Source organism: Cervus canadensis, chromosome 11 (assembly GCF_019320065.1).
Source record: "Cervus canadensis isolate Bull #8, Minnesota chromosome 11, ASM1932006v1, whole genome shotgun sequence".
Taxonomy (NCBI): domain Eukaryota; kingdom Metazoa; phylum Chordata; class Mammalia; order Artiodactyla; family Cervidae; genus Cervus; species Cervus canadensis.
The window spans coordinates 28,681,777-28,699,139 of NC_057396.1; the positions used below are offsets into that span (position 1 = coordinate 28,681,777).

At 48.0% G+C, this 17,363-nt stretch overlaps 1 protein-coding gene across 1 annotated transcript in view; it reads left to right on the top strand.

The window, feature by feature from the left end:
* Positions 1–17,363, top strand: part of LOC122449695 (tubulin-specific chaperone cofactor E-like protein) — a 161,419-nt gene that overhangs the window by 98,584 nt on the left and 45,472 nt on the right. Inside the window, exons 14-16 of the mRNA XM_043481606.1 lie at positions 4,457–5,027; positions 7,006–7,598; positions 8,902–9,475. Of these exons, the coding sequence (XP_043337541.1) occupies positions 4,457–5,027; positions 7,006–7,598; positions 8,902–9,475 (1,738 nt within the window). The remainder of the gene's footprint in view (positions 1–4,456; positions 5,028–7,005; positions 7,599–8,901; positions 9,476–17,363) is intronic.

Consider the following 17,363-nt stretch of genomic DNA (forward strand, 5'->3'; position numbering starts at 1 on the left):
TTCTGTAGCGACAGGGAGGTGTGGATGTGAATGTAAATGTTTCAGAAAGAAAAGGTTATGTGATTCCAACTGCAGGCGAACAATGGCTCCCTTTTCCTTTTGCCAAATGGCTTCCAAGCGTCTCTGAATACACCTGCTCTGCCGGGGGAGGGCGGCTCTGTGGATGGCAGAGCCCCCACCCAGGGTGACGTGGGGACAGGCAAGGAGCGGGTGTGAGGCAAGAAGGAGCCTGATTTGCCTGCGAGGCAGCCGACTTCCAGACATGCCAGGCCGGCAAACAGATCTTAGGAACAGATCGCCTTTCTCCATAAGCTGGGGTTAGGAACTGGGTTCTGAATATGCATTTGCCCCCTTTGAAATATTCTTAAGTGACAAAATAAACAATTTAGGATTGTATATGTTAATAGGGGCAAAAACCCCCAAAAACCCCAGCTAGCACCCATATATAGAAAATGCCTCCTTCTAGCTAATACTTATCAGTTTTCACCTTTCTCCCTCAGATAAAACTGAGTGGTTTAGGGTGCACCAGGGAGAAGAGGGCCGATGCCAAATAGCTCATGGTGACAAAGAGATCGGGCTCTGGGGTCAGACCTGCTCAAGCCCTGTGCCACCACTCCAGCTGAGAGGCCTCTCTGAACCTCACTATGTCCATCTATAAAATGGGGTCATTGTGTTGTGTCTGGAAGGCAGGGCTCTTGGCTATAGTTTGGACTTGACTCCCTCTATTGAGCCCCAGACAGAGGCAGCAGGGAACAGTCGAAAGTGGGAGGGTCCTGTCACCCGCAAATTATGCAAGCCTCGAACCTCAGTTTCTCCATCTGCAAAGCAGGGAGATTATAAAGACCTTATTAGATTTTTCTGAGGATGAAATAGGACAGCCACATGTGTGACAGCTGGTACCAAGCCTGGCACATAGTAGGCACTCTCTACACACTTGTTCCCACACTGCCATTCCCACCAAAATCTATTCTCACCTAAGACCTGTCCTTCTACGATGCTACTTCTCCCTCCTCTTCTGGGAGAAATATGGTTGGGGTATGTGTGTGTGGGGGGGGGTGGGGATGTTGCCTGGAACACAGGGAGAGGAAGAGACCCAAACAGGGAGACTCATCAACATTGGCTCATCGGAAGCTGAGGACTGGGACACCAGGAACGAAATAAGAAGCCACGTGATGGAAAGAGTCCCTGGAGCTCCTACCCCGAGCTCTGTGGGGTACAAGCATAGGACTCTAACATGTGGTTGAAACTGAGACAAGTATGAGAGAGGAAGGGGGCACAATGACCACTTATGTCAGGAAAAATACCCAGGCAACAGTGATGGTCAGCGTAGGGCCACAGGCGTTCTGAGTGGGACAAGATCAACTGCAGAGAAACCAGGGGGGCAGTAGCAAATCCAGGCACAGTCCCGCTCTGTGGCTTCTGCTCGGAGACGCAATAACTGTCCTTTTTTGAGCAGAAGCTGAGTGAGAGGACAGGAGGACATTCAGTGAGGGAGGTATTTGGCATTTACAATTATACCACCTTGGAGAAGATGTCCCTCCCTATGTCTCAGCACAGAACAATACACAATAATCACACAGTGCTCTTGCTGGGTGACCTCCCTTAGAGCATGGCTCTTCTCATCTTTGCAGGCTAACTTGCTACCTGGGAGATAAGGATGACTCAGTCAATTCTAGAGGATTTTTTTCCTACTTCTAACTCTCATTGGATGGCTTACATCTCAAGCCTTTTTTTTTGTCCCCTCCCCCCCATTAAGTCTTACTAATCTCTAGGGACAGAGAATTGCAATTGGCATTGGCATGGTAAACCTTGGGAGCAATGCCCAGTCAGTTTGTTGTCTCAAATCCCAGACAACCCAGAGAGTAGCAACAATGGCAGTACTAAAGACCCTTGATGTTTCCATGTGCCAGAAACCAGGACAGGTCAGGGCAGCCTGGACAAGCAGTTACGGTCAGCCCACCCAGGACTGTTCTAGGACTAACCATCTATCCCAGCCCTCAGAAAGTGATGTCTGGAGGTGCCAGGCAGGTAAGTGTGAGAAAGAAGAAAACAAACTTTACTGAAGGCTTATCAAGCCACTTACGAGATTCACTCTTGATTCTTTGCCCATTTCTCAGCCACCTCATCTCCCCCCACACCCTGCAAAAAGCCCCAGGCCCTGTGGAGTATCCTCTACCAGCTGGCCCTTCTCCACATCTGTGGGCAGGTCAGGCCTTGCCCTCCATTGCCCCTGGCCCCCAACATCAGTTACCTGCCTGATTTCTCTGTTTTTAACCTCCACTTGGGCTTCCCAGGCAGCTCAGTGGTAAAGAATCCGCCTGCAAGAGATGTGGTTCAATCCGTGGGTTGGGAAGATCCCCTGAAGAAGGAAAGAGCAACCCACTCCAGTATTCTTACCTGAAAAATCCGATGGACAGAGGAGCCTGGCAGGCTACAGTGCACAGGGTCGCAAAGAGTTGGACTCAACTGAGCCACTGAGCAAACACGCCATCTCTACCTACTTCAATACATCCTTCCCACTGGCCAGAATGGACTTCCTCAAATGCAAGTCTGACCATGTCATTCCCTTGCTTAAAACTTTTCAGAGCTCTTGCTACAGAAAAGAAATCCAAGTTGTTTTTTGCTTTAGTGGGGTTTCGTTTTGTCTTAAAAACAGACTTTTTTTCTGAGATCTGTTCCCAACACAGAAGCCAGAGCAATTCTCTCAAAACGGAAGTCAGATCTTGTCCATCTTTTGCTCTGCGCGCCCTCTCAGCTTCCCTCAGAGACACAGCCAAAGTCTTTACAATGGCCAACAAGGCCCTGCCTGTTCTGGCTGCCCTTATCTCTCTGACCTCACTGACCACTGCCCTCTTCTGGCTCTCCACTCCAGCCACATGGCCCATGTGTCCCCAGTGTGCCCAGCACGCTCCACCCCAGGGCCTGGCTGTACTCTCTGCCCAAGCCACTCACCCCAGGTAATGGCATGAATTCCTCCTCATCTCAAAGGTCTCCTTCCCCAGGGGGCCTTCCCTGAACCTCCTATTTAAAATCAAAAACTTTTTAGCACTTTGGACCCACATTCCCAGCTTTATTTTCCTGCAGAACAGTTTCCTGGTGTTGTTATCTATTTTCCTTATTGGTTTTGTTTGTTGTTGGTCTCCTGAAGGGAAACAGATGTTCTAAGAAGCACATTTTTGTCCCCAACTCTTAGAACAGAGCTGGACACACAGAAAGGGCTATGTTGTTGACATCTGTTGAATGAACGGACCCTGCTTGTGTCTCCACCTTCTTCTCCAGCCACCCCTTCCTTCTGCAGTCCAGCAACACCTGATGACAGTCCTCATATTCATGCAGCTCTATCTACGCATGCAACTTCATTCTCTTGTCCTGGAATTCTCTGAGCCCTACTCTTCCTTCAGCCACTTCTGTTTATCTCTGAAGACTTGGGTCAGACTTGATTGCCCCTAAAAAGCTGATATGAATGCCCCCTCCCCAGGCTGGATCAGTGGTCAGGTACCCCTCTCCCACTGCATCACTGCATCACCTATGAATGCATATTTTAACTGGTAAATTAAAACAATTGATATCTGTGTCTCTCTTCCTCAGGAGACCAAGAATTCATCAGGGGCAGGGACAATTACTTTTTAAGATTCTTTTTTCTCAACACCTAACATAGTGCTTGGTACCTAGTAGGTGTTCAAATTTGTTGTGTTGAATGATGACATGACAAAGTCCTGGTATCAGGAAGTGACAGGGTGAAATACTCAGAAAATAACACCAGGGCAGCCTCAAAGCTTGATGGTGTGGGACGGTTTATAGTGCCCCTGCCTGCTGGGAGGAGTGTCCAGGGGTGCCAAAGGCAGCGCAAGAATCATGGAAAGTATGTGATTTGAGCTGAGACTTAAAGAATGGACTTCGAGGAGAAAAGAGGAAAAGCCAGGTAACTAGTTTTTCGAGAAAAGACTTGAAGCTGGCCTGAGAGCCAGGTTTCCCAGGGGGTGCAGTGGTAAAGAATCTGCCCACCCATGCAGGAAATACAGGAGACGCAGGTTCGATCCCTGGGTCAGGAAGATCCCCTGGAGGAGGAAATGGCAACCCACTCCAGTATTCTTGCCTGGAAAATCCCATGGACAGAGGAGCCTGGGGGGCGACAGTCCATGGGGTTGCAAAGAGTCAGACATGACTGAGCATGCACATGTGCCTTGAGAGCCAGGCAGGAAGTGTTGACCACCAGCTGGTCCCCAGAGGGGTCTAGAGTGGCATTAAGCAGTGCACATCTGTCACAACTCAAATGCCAAGGGTCCTGGGGGCCTCCGCCTTCCTGGGAGGCAAGCCCTGCCCTCTGGTGCCTGAGCAGCTTGGGGGCCACGCACTCTGGGGCGCTGAGCTGCTCCTCCTCCTTTTCCTGACCTCAGCTGGACCTGCTACCCTGGCCTCCGCTCACCTGCCTTTTCACTATTGCTGTTGTTGGCAGGTTAATGACCTAGTGGCTTCTTTGCCCGTCACCTTAGAGTTGGGGGCGGTGAAAATCTACCAGAGTGGCATGTCTACTGCCGTGGAAACGGATTTTGGGCTCTTAGTGACATTTGATGGCCAGCACTACGCCTCCATCTCCATCCCAGGCTCCTATATCAACTCCACGTGCGGACTCTGCGGGAACTACAACAAAAACCCTCTGGATGACTTCCTGCGCCCTGACGGCAGGCCGGCCATGTCAGTCCTGGACCTGGGAGAGAGCTGGCGGGTCTACCACGCCGAGTGGAAGTGCGACTCGGGCTGCGTGGACAACTGCACTCAGTGCGACATGGCCACCGAGGCCCTCTACTTTGGTCCCGACTACTGCGGCTTCCTCAACAGGACGGACGGCCCCCTGTGGGAGTGTGGCACTGTTGTGGACCCCACGGCCTTCGTGCATAGCTGCGTGTACGACTTGTGCAGTGTGAGGGACAACGGGACGCTCCTATGTCAGGCCATCCAGGCCTATGCCCTCGTGTGCCAAGGCCTGGGCATTCCAATCGGAGACTGGCGCATCCAGGCTGGGTGTGGTAAGCTGGCATCCCGTCCACATGGAAAGCCGCTCGTGTGCAGGGGGGCTGGGAGAGGGTTTCCAGGCTCCTCAGAGAGCTCCCTCTTAAGACACATTTCCTGAGGGTCAGGTTGAGGTTGAAGTATCGCAAATGATAAAGAGTGAACTATAAAAGGATCTTGACTTTCTCCCCATCCAAAATGGTGATCAGAAAACAGGAAACCAGTAATAAGCATCTGTGGTCTGGAGACAGGCAATGTGTGGCCAGAGTAGGGCCATTAGCAGTAGTGGCCAAGGCAAGGTTGAGGGGGGCGGTCCAAGCTGGAGGTGTCTACCTCCAAGGCCATTGCGGAAATGTGGATGCTGGCCTGGGGAATCAAGACCAGATTTGGGGGAAAGAATGCACCATCCAGATATTTATATAGAACCCACGGCATTTTTGCCTTTGGCTCTTCTTCACTTGCAGTCCCTCCAGGTTCTATGACTCCTGCTTTGGAGCATTTCAGCTGTCAGAGAGGGGGCAGTAGGCAGGGCAGGTAGAGGCTTTCCAAAATGCTGGGTGGTGAGGAAAAGCCCCGACAGTGTGGGAAACCCTCTTGTCCCCTTGGAATTACACTTTTGGATTGAGTGTTTGGAACCATTTAGCTGTTTTATGGTTTCCTCCTATGCAACTTTCTCTCTGTAACTACTCTTCCTAGTAATGTAAATGTTAAAAGCCAGCAAACAAAAAAACCAAATCACCTGTTGTAATTTTGTTTCTTTCCTAGTCCTTGGTTTTCTCCACAAGAGTAAATAGAAAATTATACCCCATGCATTTGAGAGTGCTATTACGGAGGTGAGATTTTTAAAGTTTCTTTCAATTCCAAGGCCAGAGGGCAATTTTTTCCTATCAGTTTTCATTGGCTTCGTAGAAATTAATATGCATCAGAATCAATTCTTTCAGAATTAATCAAGCTATTAAAAGACAATATATTTAAGTTTTGTTTTTTATTTTTTTGCTCTGGGGACTGGCCAGCCTCTATAACGCCTGAAGTATCCAAATGCTGATTCAAGCTGAGACTCACTATGACTTCTCTTTAATCCTTGTATAATCTAAGAGCATCCAATTGCCTAAATTTTTGCCTATCATGGCTAATTTTTTCCAGTGGTACTGCTTTCCTACCCTCCACATTACTCTCTTTCTCTGTCTTTCACTTCAGTGGGATGAATTAGATTTAATTCAGAGAACTAGTCTACCAGGCTCTTGAGCACCCGCCTGTTGGATTCAACCAGACCCAAACCAGAGTCAGGTGTTCTTAGAATAAGAATTGAATGCTTCGAAGGCAAGAAGGACCTTTGGAAGGCATCTAGTTCCAATCTAGTCTCCTGGGGGAACGGGCACACAGGTTCTTTTCAGATAGCCAAGATTCTTTCTTATTTTTCAAATCCCAGAGAATTCATTTTCTGTCTCCTTCGGTCCCTGTTCAAAAATTCACTTTTCAAATTCCTCCTTTAAGAGTTACCTTTTTCATGTCTCCTGCAAGTTGGATTTATTTCCTTCTAAGAATGGGGCGTGCTCTTTAAAATCAGACCAACTTATACGCCCATCAGCTGAATATCTTAAACCATCTCCCTGGTTGTAGATCACTCAATACTAAACCTGTATTGAATAATCGGTCAAATCTAGTTAGGATAGTAACCTGAAGTTTTCTTCCAGTCTTTCTTCCATCCTTTTTTTTTTTTTTCTTCCATCTTTCTTCCGAGATGATCAAATGAGGTTCTAATCCATCTCGCAGCTCAGTAGTTATTACCAACGGAGCTGAGCTCCTCACTGCAGACACAACCTCAGTCTCCCTTCCCCCAGCGAGTGCCGGCTAGACCCTCCTCCAGGAACCAACCGGTCCGGAAGCGGCGTTCCTCCTCCAGGCCACCCCCGTCGCCCCCCGTGCGTGGTGGAGCTGGCCGGCCAGCCCCCGGGTCATTCACCTTGTCACACTCTCTCTTCTCCCCCACGTCAGTGTCCACCGTGCAGTGCCCAAGCTTCAGCCACTACTCCGTGTGCACCAGCAGCTGCCCAGACACGTGCTCGGACCTGACGGCCTCGCAGAACTGCGTCACGCCCTGCACGGAGGGCTGCGAGTGCAACGAAGGCTTTGTCCTCAGCACCAGCCAGTGCGTCCCGCTGCACAAGTGTGGCTGTGACTTCGACGGCCACTACTACGCCATGGGCGAGTTCTTCTGGGCCACGGCCAACTGCACGGTACAGTGCCTGTGCGAGGAGGGCGGCGACGTGTACTGCTTCAACAAGACGTGCCGCGGCGGCGAGGTGTGCGCCGTGGAGGACGGCTATCAGGGCTGCTTCCCCAAGCGGGAGACCGTGTGCCTGCTCAGCCAGAGCCAGGTACTGCACACCTTCGACGGCGCCGCCTACGCCTTCCCCGCCGAGTTCTCCTACACGCTCCTCAAAACCTGCCCCGAGCGCCCGGAGTACTTGGAAATCGACATCAACAAGAAGAAGCCCGAGGCGGGGCCCGCCTGGCTGCGGGGCGTCCGGATCCTGGTGGCCGACCAAGAGGTCAAGATAGGAGGCATCGGGGCTTCGGAGGTCAAGGTAAGACTCCTGTGGCCTTGGAGAGTTTTCCGATGAGTCCCGCGGTGGAGCCGCGTTCTTCAGGCTTGCCTCGCTGCCTCTGACCGTGAGCGGATTCTAGGGCCGCAGTGACTCTGAAATGGGAGAGCTTTCAAACTGTCAACACCAAGTATGCATCAAGTGGAGACTGGGAGTGAAGCTGGGATTCCTCAAATGAGAGGAGGACCAGCTCCCCAGAGTAGCAGATATTTACAGGACGCCTCCTATGTGCCAAGCACTATCCTAAACAGTATGGCATTTCATCCTGGGTCATAGATAACATTATTCTCATTTTACAGATGAGAAAACTGACGCACAAAGAGGTTAAGTGACTCCTCTAAAGACACACAGCCCTAAAATGAGATTCAAGGCTGGGTCAGCTGGCTCCAGAGTCTGTACTCTTTACCCTGTACTGTGCTGGATCTTCTATTTACAGATGGAAATCGATGTGATGCTAGGGTGCCTGCCATGGTGCCTCCTGTCCCTCTGTTCTGGTCTAAAATACCCAATACTACACATACAGGCTCATAGATAATTAGTTCTAGAAGGAATTTTTGGAAATCATCTAGTGCAACTCCTCATTTTCATAGGAGAATCCCAAAAAGGCTAAGTGAGGGCCCTGGGCCTGACAACTGGATGGTGGCAGAACTGAGATGAGGGAGGGTGGGGGAAGGGCGGTTCACCCTCCTTCCAATAGTACATGCATTTCATAATATCACATGACATCTAATCTAGAAAGCAAAAGTCAATGCAGTAAATAAAACATCCATCCACAAACTGAAAGGGCTGTGCTTTTATTCCCACTGACATGCTGGCAGAAATTAATTTATTGAACTAGTGTTAGGTAGATAGGCAGATGGACAGCTGGATAATTATATATATACCGTGTGCTTCCAAGGGGCTGAGACACAGTAAAAGTAAGATTTGAAGAGCGAGGAAGGGAGAGGAAGGAGGTGGGACGTCGGGCGCAGGAGTAAGTCACATATCTCCAATGACTGTTGCTCACACTTCAGTGTTTGGAACTAGCTCAGGGTCTCTCTCTCTCTCTCTCTCACACACACACACACACACAGCAAATGTGTTGGATCAGAGGAGCCTGGAAAAAAAGCAGCAAAGATGCCCATGAAAAAACAGTTGACATCTGTGTGGTTTCCACAGACTGTCAGCTTCTCAACATTTCTCCAAGGGCTAGTCATGGGGCAGAACCGTGTCTTTATTCACAGCCTAGGAAACTATGGGCACTCTGTGCATATCTGGGATGAATGACAGTGATTTAATTTTTCAGGTGAATGGTCAGGAAGTGGAACTGCCTTTTTTCCATCCTTCGGGAAAGCTGGAAATCTATCGAAACAAAAACAGCACGACGGTGGAGTCCAAGGGTGTGCTGACCGTGCAGTACTCAGACGTGGGTCTGCTCTACATCCGACTCTCCACGGCCTACTTCAACTGCACGGGGGGCTTGTGCGGCTTCTTCAATGCCAATGCCAGCGACGAGTTCTGTCTCCCCACTGGCAAGTGCACGGACAACCTGGCAGTGTTCCTGGAGAGCTGGACCACTTTCGAGGAGATCTGCAACGGGGAGTGCGGGGACCTGCTGAAGGCCTGCAACAATGACTCGGAGCTGCTGAAGTTCTACCGCGGCCGCTCCAGGTGCGGCATCATCAACGACCCCTCCAACAGCTCCTTCCTGGAGTGTCACGGTGTGGTCAACGTCACCGCCTACTACCGCACCTGCCTCTTCCGCCTGTGTCAGAGCGGGGGCAACGAGTCGGAGCTCTGCGACTCCGTGGCCCGGTACGCAAGTGCCTGCAAGAACGCCGATGTGGAGGTGGGCCCCTGGAGAACCCACGACTTCTGCCGTGAGTTGGGGCTGCGTTATGGGGGAGGCCAGCAGGGATGACGGGCGGGGCAAGAGCTGAGACATCCCATGGGATCTTCTTCTCTTCCTGGTGGAATCCTGCACTCTAGGACAATCTAATTACCTTGCAGACTTTCCTTGGGTGTCCTCTGGAAGGCCTGTCCCCCCAGACCAGACTGTTTCTCACCTTTATTTTTGTTTCTCATCACACAGTCCCTCTTCGCTGTAGAACAGTTAGCTCTTGACCCTTGGTTTTATCTAGTGGAGGAGACACATGTCAAAGCACCAGAAATCTTTGTGACAGCTCAGTGGATGCCTTCTCTCTTGGCAGCAGGACTCCGTTCATTTCAACAGAAAGTGATCAGTTGGGGTACCTTCTCCTGAGTAGAGATTAGCCCTATTCCCAAGGATAACTTGACAATGGTTATGAAGAGCACTATGTAGCTGACTTTTCATTTTGTCCCCAGAGTGTCTCATCCCTCTTGGCACTACAGTAATTAGAATAATTGCTGGGAAGAGGAGATAGAGAACCTCCTTGGCTATGGGGGAGCCCAGTAAGTGTAAGGAAGTCAGTCGTGCCCGACTCTTTGCAACCCCATGGACTGCAGCCCACCAGGCTCCTCTGTCCATGAGTTTTCCAGGCAAGGATACTGGAGTGGGTTTCCATTTCCTTCTCCAGGGCATCTTCCCAACCCGGGGATCAAACCCAGGTCTCCTGCACTGCAGGCAGATTCTTTACTGACTGAGCTACAAGGGAGGGAGATGGGGGAGCCCAAAGGAAGGAGTAAGTGGAAAGGTAGAAGGAGGGCTGACTGAGGAGGTGGGACCCAGGCCTGGAACCAGGACTGACCCACCTGGACTACATCTCCTTATCTCTTCCCTACCAAGAAGGTCAGACCTCACCAAGACCAGCTCCACCATTGAGAATTCCATCCCTCACGTCTGATTATCTCTTTCCCATTGTATTTCTTCCTATTTAACTTTTTATTTTGAAATAACTTGAAAGTTACAGGGAAGGTACAAGCCTATTTATAAAGCTTTCACCCAGGTGAATCTACTAGCATTTTGCCCCACTGGGCTTGTCATTCCCTCTCACTGTCTCTCTGTTTGAAAAGAAGTTGCAGAGATCATATCCCTTGGCCCCTAAATACATAAGTCTGTATTTCCTTAGAATCAGGACACTCATTCATAGCATAGTACAGTTACTGACCTTAGGAAACTTAACATTGATGTGATAACTTAACATCTGTATTTCAATTTTGCCAGTTGACCCAGTAATGTCCTTTATGGCTTTAGCCCTCTCTCAATACAGATCTAGTCTTAGGATCCCACGTGGCATTGAGTTGTCATATCTCTTTGTTCTCCTTAAACCTGGGACAATTCTTTAGCTTTCTTTGTCTCTAATGATCTTGTCATTTTTAAAGAAAGAGTCTCTCCCCTTTTGAAATAGAATGGCCCCCCGTTTGGGTTGGATGTATCCCCATGACGGGGTAACACTGTACATTGCACCAAGCTTCCTGCTTAGGAGATGCCTGTTTTCCTCCTGGTGTCAGGTCACATGGGTGGCATCCTGTGTAGAGCCTCCTCTCATTAGGGATGGGCATGTCGATCCCCTGGTCAGGAGTTGTCAAATGTCTTCACTCTGTGTCACTATGGGGTTTCTCCCGTGCAACTAATGAGCACTCTGTGGGGAAATACTTTAAGACCATGCAGTATCCTGCTTGTCCTCAGAGTCCCCTCCTCGATTTAGTGCCCACCGATGACTTATGCGCGTATTGATCTTCAGCATGATGATTACAAGCTGACAATTTCCAGCTCCTGTACTCTCTCCACTAGTACCCGTCAGCAGATGTTATTTTGCTGAGCCCTCGCTTCTCTTCTGTCTGCCTGTCACCTGTCTATCATTTATCCATCCATCCACCTATTTATTTATCTCAGTCATCTATCTGTCTTTTGAGGGAGCATACCATGCAGCTTGTGGGATCTAGTTCCCTGACCAAGGGTCAAACCTATGCCCCCTGCTTTGGAAACGTGGAGTCCTAACCACTGGACCTCCAGGGAAGTCCTTCATCTATTTTAGCAATATGGACATGTGGATTCCTGGTTTTTGTTTTTTTTTTTTTTCCAGTTATTTGTGTTTCCTATTGCTCATGCTCATGCTCAGTCACTAAGTCATGTCCGACTCTTTTTGACCCCATGGACTGTAGCCTGCCAGACTTCTCTGTCCTTGGAATTTCCCCGGCAAGAATACTGCAGTGGGTTGCCATTTCCTCCTCCAAGGGCTCTTCCTGACCCAGGGATCGAATCCACAGCTCCTGCTTGGCAGGCAGATTCTTTACCACTGAACCACTGGGGATATATTACATTTGTTAATTATTTTGGCATTAAAATTCTTTCAAATTTGGCCCGTGGGAGCCCCATCAAGTTGCCTCCTACCTCCTCTTCATAGGCTTCTGTCATTTTATTTCTTTTTTTAAATTAATTTGTTTTTAATTGGAGGATAATTGCTTTACAATGCTGTGTTGGTTTCTGCCTTACATTAACATGGATCAGCCGTAAGTATACACATGTCCCCTCCTTCTTGAAGCTCCCTCCCACCCATTTTCTTACTTTCTAGATTAACTAGATGCTCCACATCATCTTTTAGCCTTCCCTTCCCCAGCCTAGAATCAACCATTAATCCAAGAAGCCCAGGTTCCTTTTGGTGGAGAGTGTTATTAGAAGTTAAGGTCTGGGTACTTCCCTGGTGGTTCAGTGGTTAAGACTCCATGCTTCCAGTGCAGGGGACATGGATTCAATCCCTGCTCAGGAAACTAAGAGACATTGCAACAGGGCCAAAAGATTAAAAAAAGAGAAGAAGAAGCCAAGGTCTGGGTGAGGCTTACCTATCAGTACTGGAGTATCCTTACTTTGCCTCTAAGCTCTTAAGTAGAAAATTCTTAGACAAAGCTAATACACACACACACACACACACACACACACTCATCTTTATTTTATAATAATGCCCTTGTTTCTGAGCATCAAAAATCCAAAATCCAAAGGAGTGTCATCCCAGAGCTAGGCGGTTTTGTCCCTGGTGACCCTGACCACACTGGGGAGGGTTTAATGGCAGAGGCTGTGAATCCTGGAGCTGGAATTCTGGGAATGCTCTTTTCAGAAATTCACCTAAAGGGAGGGAGGCTCCAAGGTTTCTACCTACCACCACACCTACTGGGACCTCAGAATGCCTTCCCAAGGCCTTCTCATTAACCCACCTCCCATATCCTCTTCTGCCCTACTTCTAGCTTGTCTGCAATGATCTCCATCCCTCCCCCTGCACTCAGCTTTGTAGTTATAGTTCATTCATGTTACAGGATTACAGAGTCTGTCCATACCCAACCCATGTTGTTGCCAGGCTGTATCTGTGTCATCCTTTTAGACTATGAGCTCCTACCCAGCAGGAAATGTCACTGGATTGTTTTTGTACTGCACCAAGCACAGTTTGGTGGCATTGTTCATGTGAAGTAAGTGTGGGGCATGGAATGATGCTTTCTTTTCCTGGTTGCAATGCCTGCTGAGAATTGCTTCTCCCCATGCTTCATCAGTGATTCTATGAAGACCTATAAGACCTAGAACTAACACCAAAAAAAAAAAAAAAAAAAAAGCCCTTTTCCTCATAGCGGACAGGAATGCAAAAGTAAGAAATCAAGAGATACCTGGAGTAACAGGCAAGTTTGGCCTTGGAGTACAAAATGAAGCAGGGCAAAAGCTAACAGAGTTTTGCCAGGAGAATGCACTGGTCATAGCAAACACCCTCTTCCAACAACACAAGAGAAGACTCTACACATGGACATCAACAGATGGTCAATCCTGAAATCAGATTGATTATATTCTTTGCAGCCGAAGATGGAGAAGCTCTATACAGTCAGCAAAAACAAGACTGGGAGCTGACTGTGGCTCAGATCATGAACTCATTGCCAAATTCAGACTTAAATTGAAGAAAGTAGGGAAAACCACTAGACCATGCAGGTATGACCTAAATCAAATCCCTTAACGATTATACAGAGAAAGTGACAAATAGATTCAAGGCATTAGATCTGATAGACAGAGAGCCTGAAGAACTATGGATGGAGGTTCGTGACATTGTACAGGAGGCAGTGATCAAGACCATCCCCAAGAGCAAGAAATGCGAAAAGGCAAAATGGTGGTCTGAGGAGGCCTTACAAATAGCTGAGAAAAGAAGAGAAGCTAAAGGCAAAGGACAAAAGGAAAGATATACCATCTGAATGCAGAGTTCCAAAGAATAGCAACGAGAGGGAAGAAAACCTTCCTCACTGATCAGTGCAAAAAAAATAGAGGGGGAAAGATTAGATAGAATAGAATAGAAATAGAATGGGAAAGACTAAAAATCTCTTCAAGAAAATTAGAGATATCAAGGGAACACTGTATGCAGTGATGGGCACAATAAAGGACAGAAACAGTATGCACCTTAGAGAAGCAGAAGATATTAAGAAGAGGTTGCAAGAATACACAGAACTATACAAAAAAGATCTTAATGACCCAGATGACCATGATGGTGTGATCACTCACCTAGAGCCAGACAGCCTGGAATGCAAAGTGAAGTGGGCCTTAGGCAGCATCACTATGAACAAAGCCAGCAGAGGTGATGGAATTCCAGTTGAGCTATTTCAGATCCTAAAAGATGATGCCATTAAAGTGCTGCACTCAATATGGCAGAAATTTGGAAAACTCAGCAGTGGCCACAGGAATGGAAAAGGTCAGTTTTCATTGCAGTCCCAAAGAAAGGCAATGCCAAGGAAAGTTCAAACTACCGCACAATTACACTCATCTCATATGCTAGCAAAGTAATGCTCAAAATTCCCCAAGCCAGGCTTCAACAGTACATGAACTGAGAACTTCCAGATGTTCAAGCTGGATTTAGAAAAGGCAGAGGAACCAGAGATCAAATTTCCAACATCTGTTGGATCATTGAAAAAGCAAGAGAATTCCAGAAAAGCATCTATTTCTGCTATATTGACTACGCCAGAACCTTTGACTGTGTGGATGACAGCAAACTCTAAACAATTCTTAAACAGATGGGAATACCAGACCACTATACCTGCATTCTGAGAAATCTGTATGCAGGTCAAGAAGCAACAGTTAGAACCGGACATGGAACAACAGACTGTTTCCAAATTGGGAAAGGAATACATCAAGGCTGTATATTGTCACCATGCTTCATCATGTATATTGTCACTCATGTTATCATGAGAAATGCCAGACTGGATGAAGCACAAGCTGGGATCAAGATTGCTGGAAAAAAATATCAATAACCTCAGATATGCAGATGACACCACCCTTAGGCCAGAAAGCAAAGAGGAACTGAAGAGCCTCTTGATGAAAGTTAAGATGAGAGTGAAAAAGCTGTCTTAAAACTCAGCATTCAAAAAACTAAGATCATGGCATCCGGTCACATCACCTCTTGGCAAATAGCTGGGGAAACAATGGAAACAGTGAGAGACTATTTTCTCGGGCTCCAAAATCACTGCAGATGGTGACAGCAGCCATGAAATTAAAAGACACTTGCTCCTTGAAAGAAAAGCTATGACCAACCTAGACAGCATATTAAAAAGCAGAGACATTACATTGCTGACAAAGGTCCGTCTAGTAAAAGCTATGGTTTTTCCGATAGTCATGTATGGATGTGAGAGCTGGACTATAAAGGAAGCTGAGTGCCGAAGAATTGATGCTTTTGAACTGTGGCGTTGGAGAAGACTCTTGAGCATCCCTTGGACTGTGAGGAGATCAAACCAGTCAATCCTAAAGGAAATTAGTCCTTAATATTCATTGGAAGGACTGATGCTGAAGCTGAAGCTCCAATACTTTGGCCACCTGATGGAAAGAATTGACTCACTGGAAAAGATTCTGGTGCTGGGAAAGATTTAAGGTGGGAAAAGAAGGGGATGACAGAGGATGAGATGGTTGGATGGCATTACTGACTCGATAGACATGAGTTTGAGCAAGCTCTGGGAGTTGGTATGGACAGGGAAGCCTGGCTTGCTGCAGTCCATGGGGGTCAAAGATTTGGACATGACTGAGTGACTGAACTGAACTGAATCCTTCATCAGGGCCTGCAGAGCTGGAGCAAGTGCTTTTAAGTACCTCTTTTAGAGGGAGGCACGTGGATAGCAGCAGCCACGTAGAGCCTGGCTTCCTCTGGTGGAAGGTCACGGCACGCACTCGAGAATGCCCTAGGATGCGTGGATGGGTCTGGCGAGGTGGTCCAGAGCACACACACTTGATAATCAAGCCTCTGGGTGCTAAGAGGTTAATCTGGCCGGGATCTTGCAGAGTGGGGGTTGGATTGCATGACAACTGCAAATCAGGAACACAATCTTCTCTGGGCCTGGAGAGAGACAACCACTGCTTCTGTGTTCGGATGTTTTTTTAACCAGCGCTCACTGGCAGAGTCAGGCTGCCCAATTAAGTAATTTCAGAGGCATTTTGGGGGCCAGGAGAAGTTTTATTACTTCGTTTCTGTATATGCCAGACTTTCAGACACATTCAGACAACACAATAAGTCATAAAACGGGAGCCATTTAAATAAGTCATGTTATTTGCTATCACCATAAACCTGCAGTCACTGTTAGAACATTCATAATTTAGAGACAAATGTGAAAATCCCTCTCTACAGACATATTTTATCAGTGCTGAACTAGCCTTCAACTAGTCAATGGACATGGAGACAACCCCTTCGCCCAGAGGGAAGGAAAAGATTGGCTTTCAGTCCGCAGTGCAGAACTGTCTAGTTGGTACTCGTTGGCAGAGCTATTACTGCCAGGCGCTTTATTTCTCTATAGTGTCCTTTGTGTCCTTGGTTTAAAAAACCCTCTTAAGGAGTGACAGTGTACATAATACCTAAAGAGAGCCTTAAAGGCAAGATCTTAAACTCCCAGGAGATGGTGGGTTAGGACCTTCACAGATCTTCAGACAACACAGACCTGCAGATAGATTTCTTCTCTGCTCCTGGACTCACCCCGGCTCATATCAAATTCTGACAAACAAAAATAATAAAGAGAAATGGGAAGGTCACGCAGAACCCCACGGTGAGCGATGTATGCTTTTCTTTTATGTGCTGCACTTAGTGACTCAGAGACTTAATCCATCAAGGAAGGCTTTTAGACAGAAGCACAACTTGAGGTGGAGTTGGACGATGGGTAGCATTTCGCTCGGAGAGGGCCATGCGGGTGGGGCCAAGGGCGTGAGCAGAGGAGGTGGGGGTGACCATTTCTGAAGTCAGTGGCGGAAGGGGTCAGAAGGCACAGGAGCAGAGAGACGAAAGACCCAGGGTGAGACCGGTTTGTAGAGTGGTGGCACCTCCCTGAAGCCTGTCTGTGATGGGGGGAAGTATAAGAGGGGAAGAGCATAGCGTTTACTGACGCTCTACTGTGGACTTGGCATATTGGGTTATTAATCCTCAGAACAGCGGTCCTAGTTAAGTGTTGTCCTTATTCAATAAAAGATGAAACTGAAGCTCAGAGACGGTACCCTCAGGTCTCTCTGGCTTCAAAGCATTTGTTCCTTCTAGGACTCTCTTTCCAGAGTCTTTGAGTTTGGAGACTTAGATTTAGGAAACACATGTTCGAATCTCTCTCCAGTACTTACCAGCGGGGTGAAGTCACTGAACTTCAGTTTCCTCACCTATAAGACAGGGGTGATTTGACTTTCCTTACCATCCAGATTGTTGGGAAAATCACACTAAAATGCCTAGAACAGTGCCTGGCATGTTGTGGGTGCTCAGAACAGGCCCGTCCTCCCAGAATCTTCTATGTGAAAATTCAAGTGCACTAGAGGGGCACATGCAAAGGCTCATGGAGTCTCGGATGGATCACCCCCGGTGAAGCTGGCGG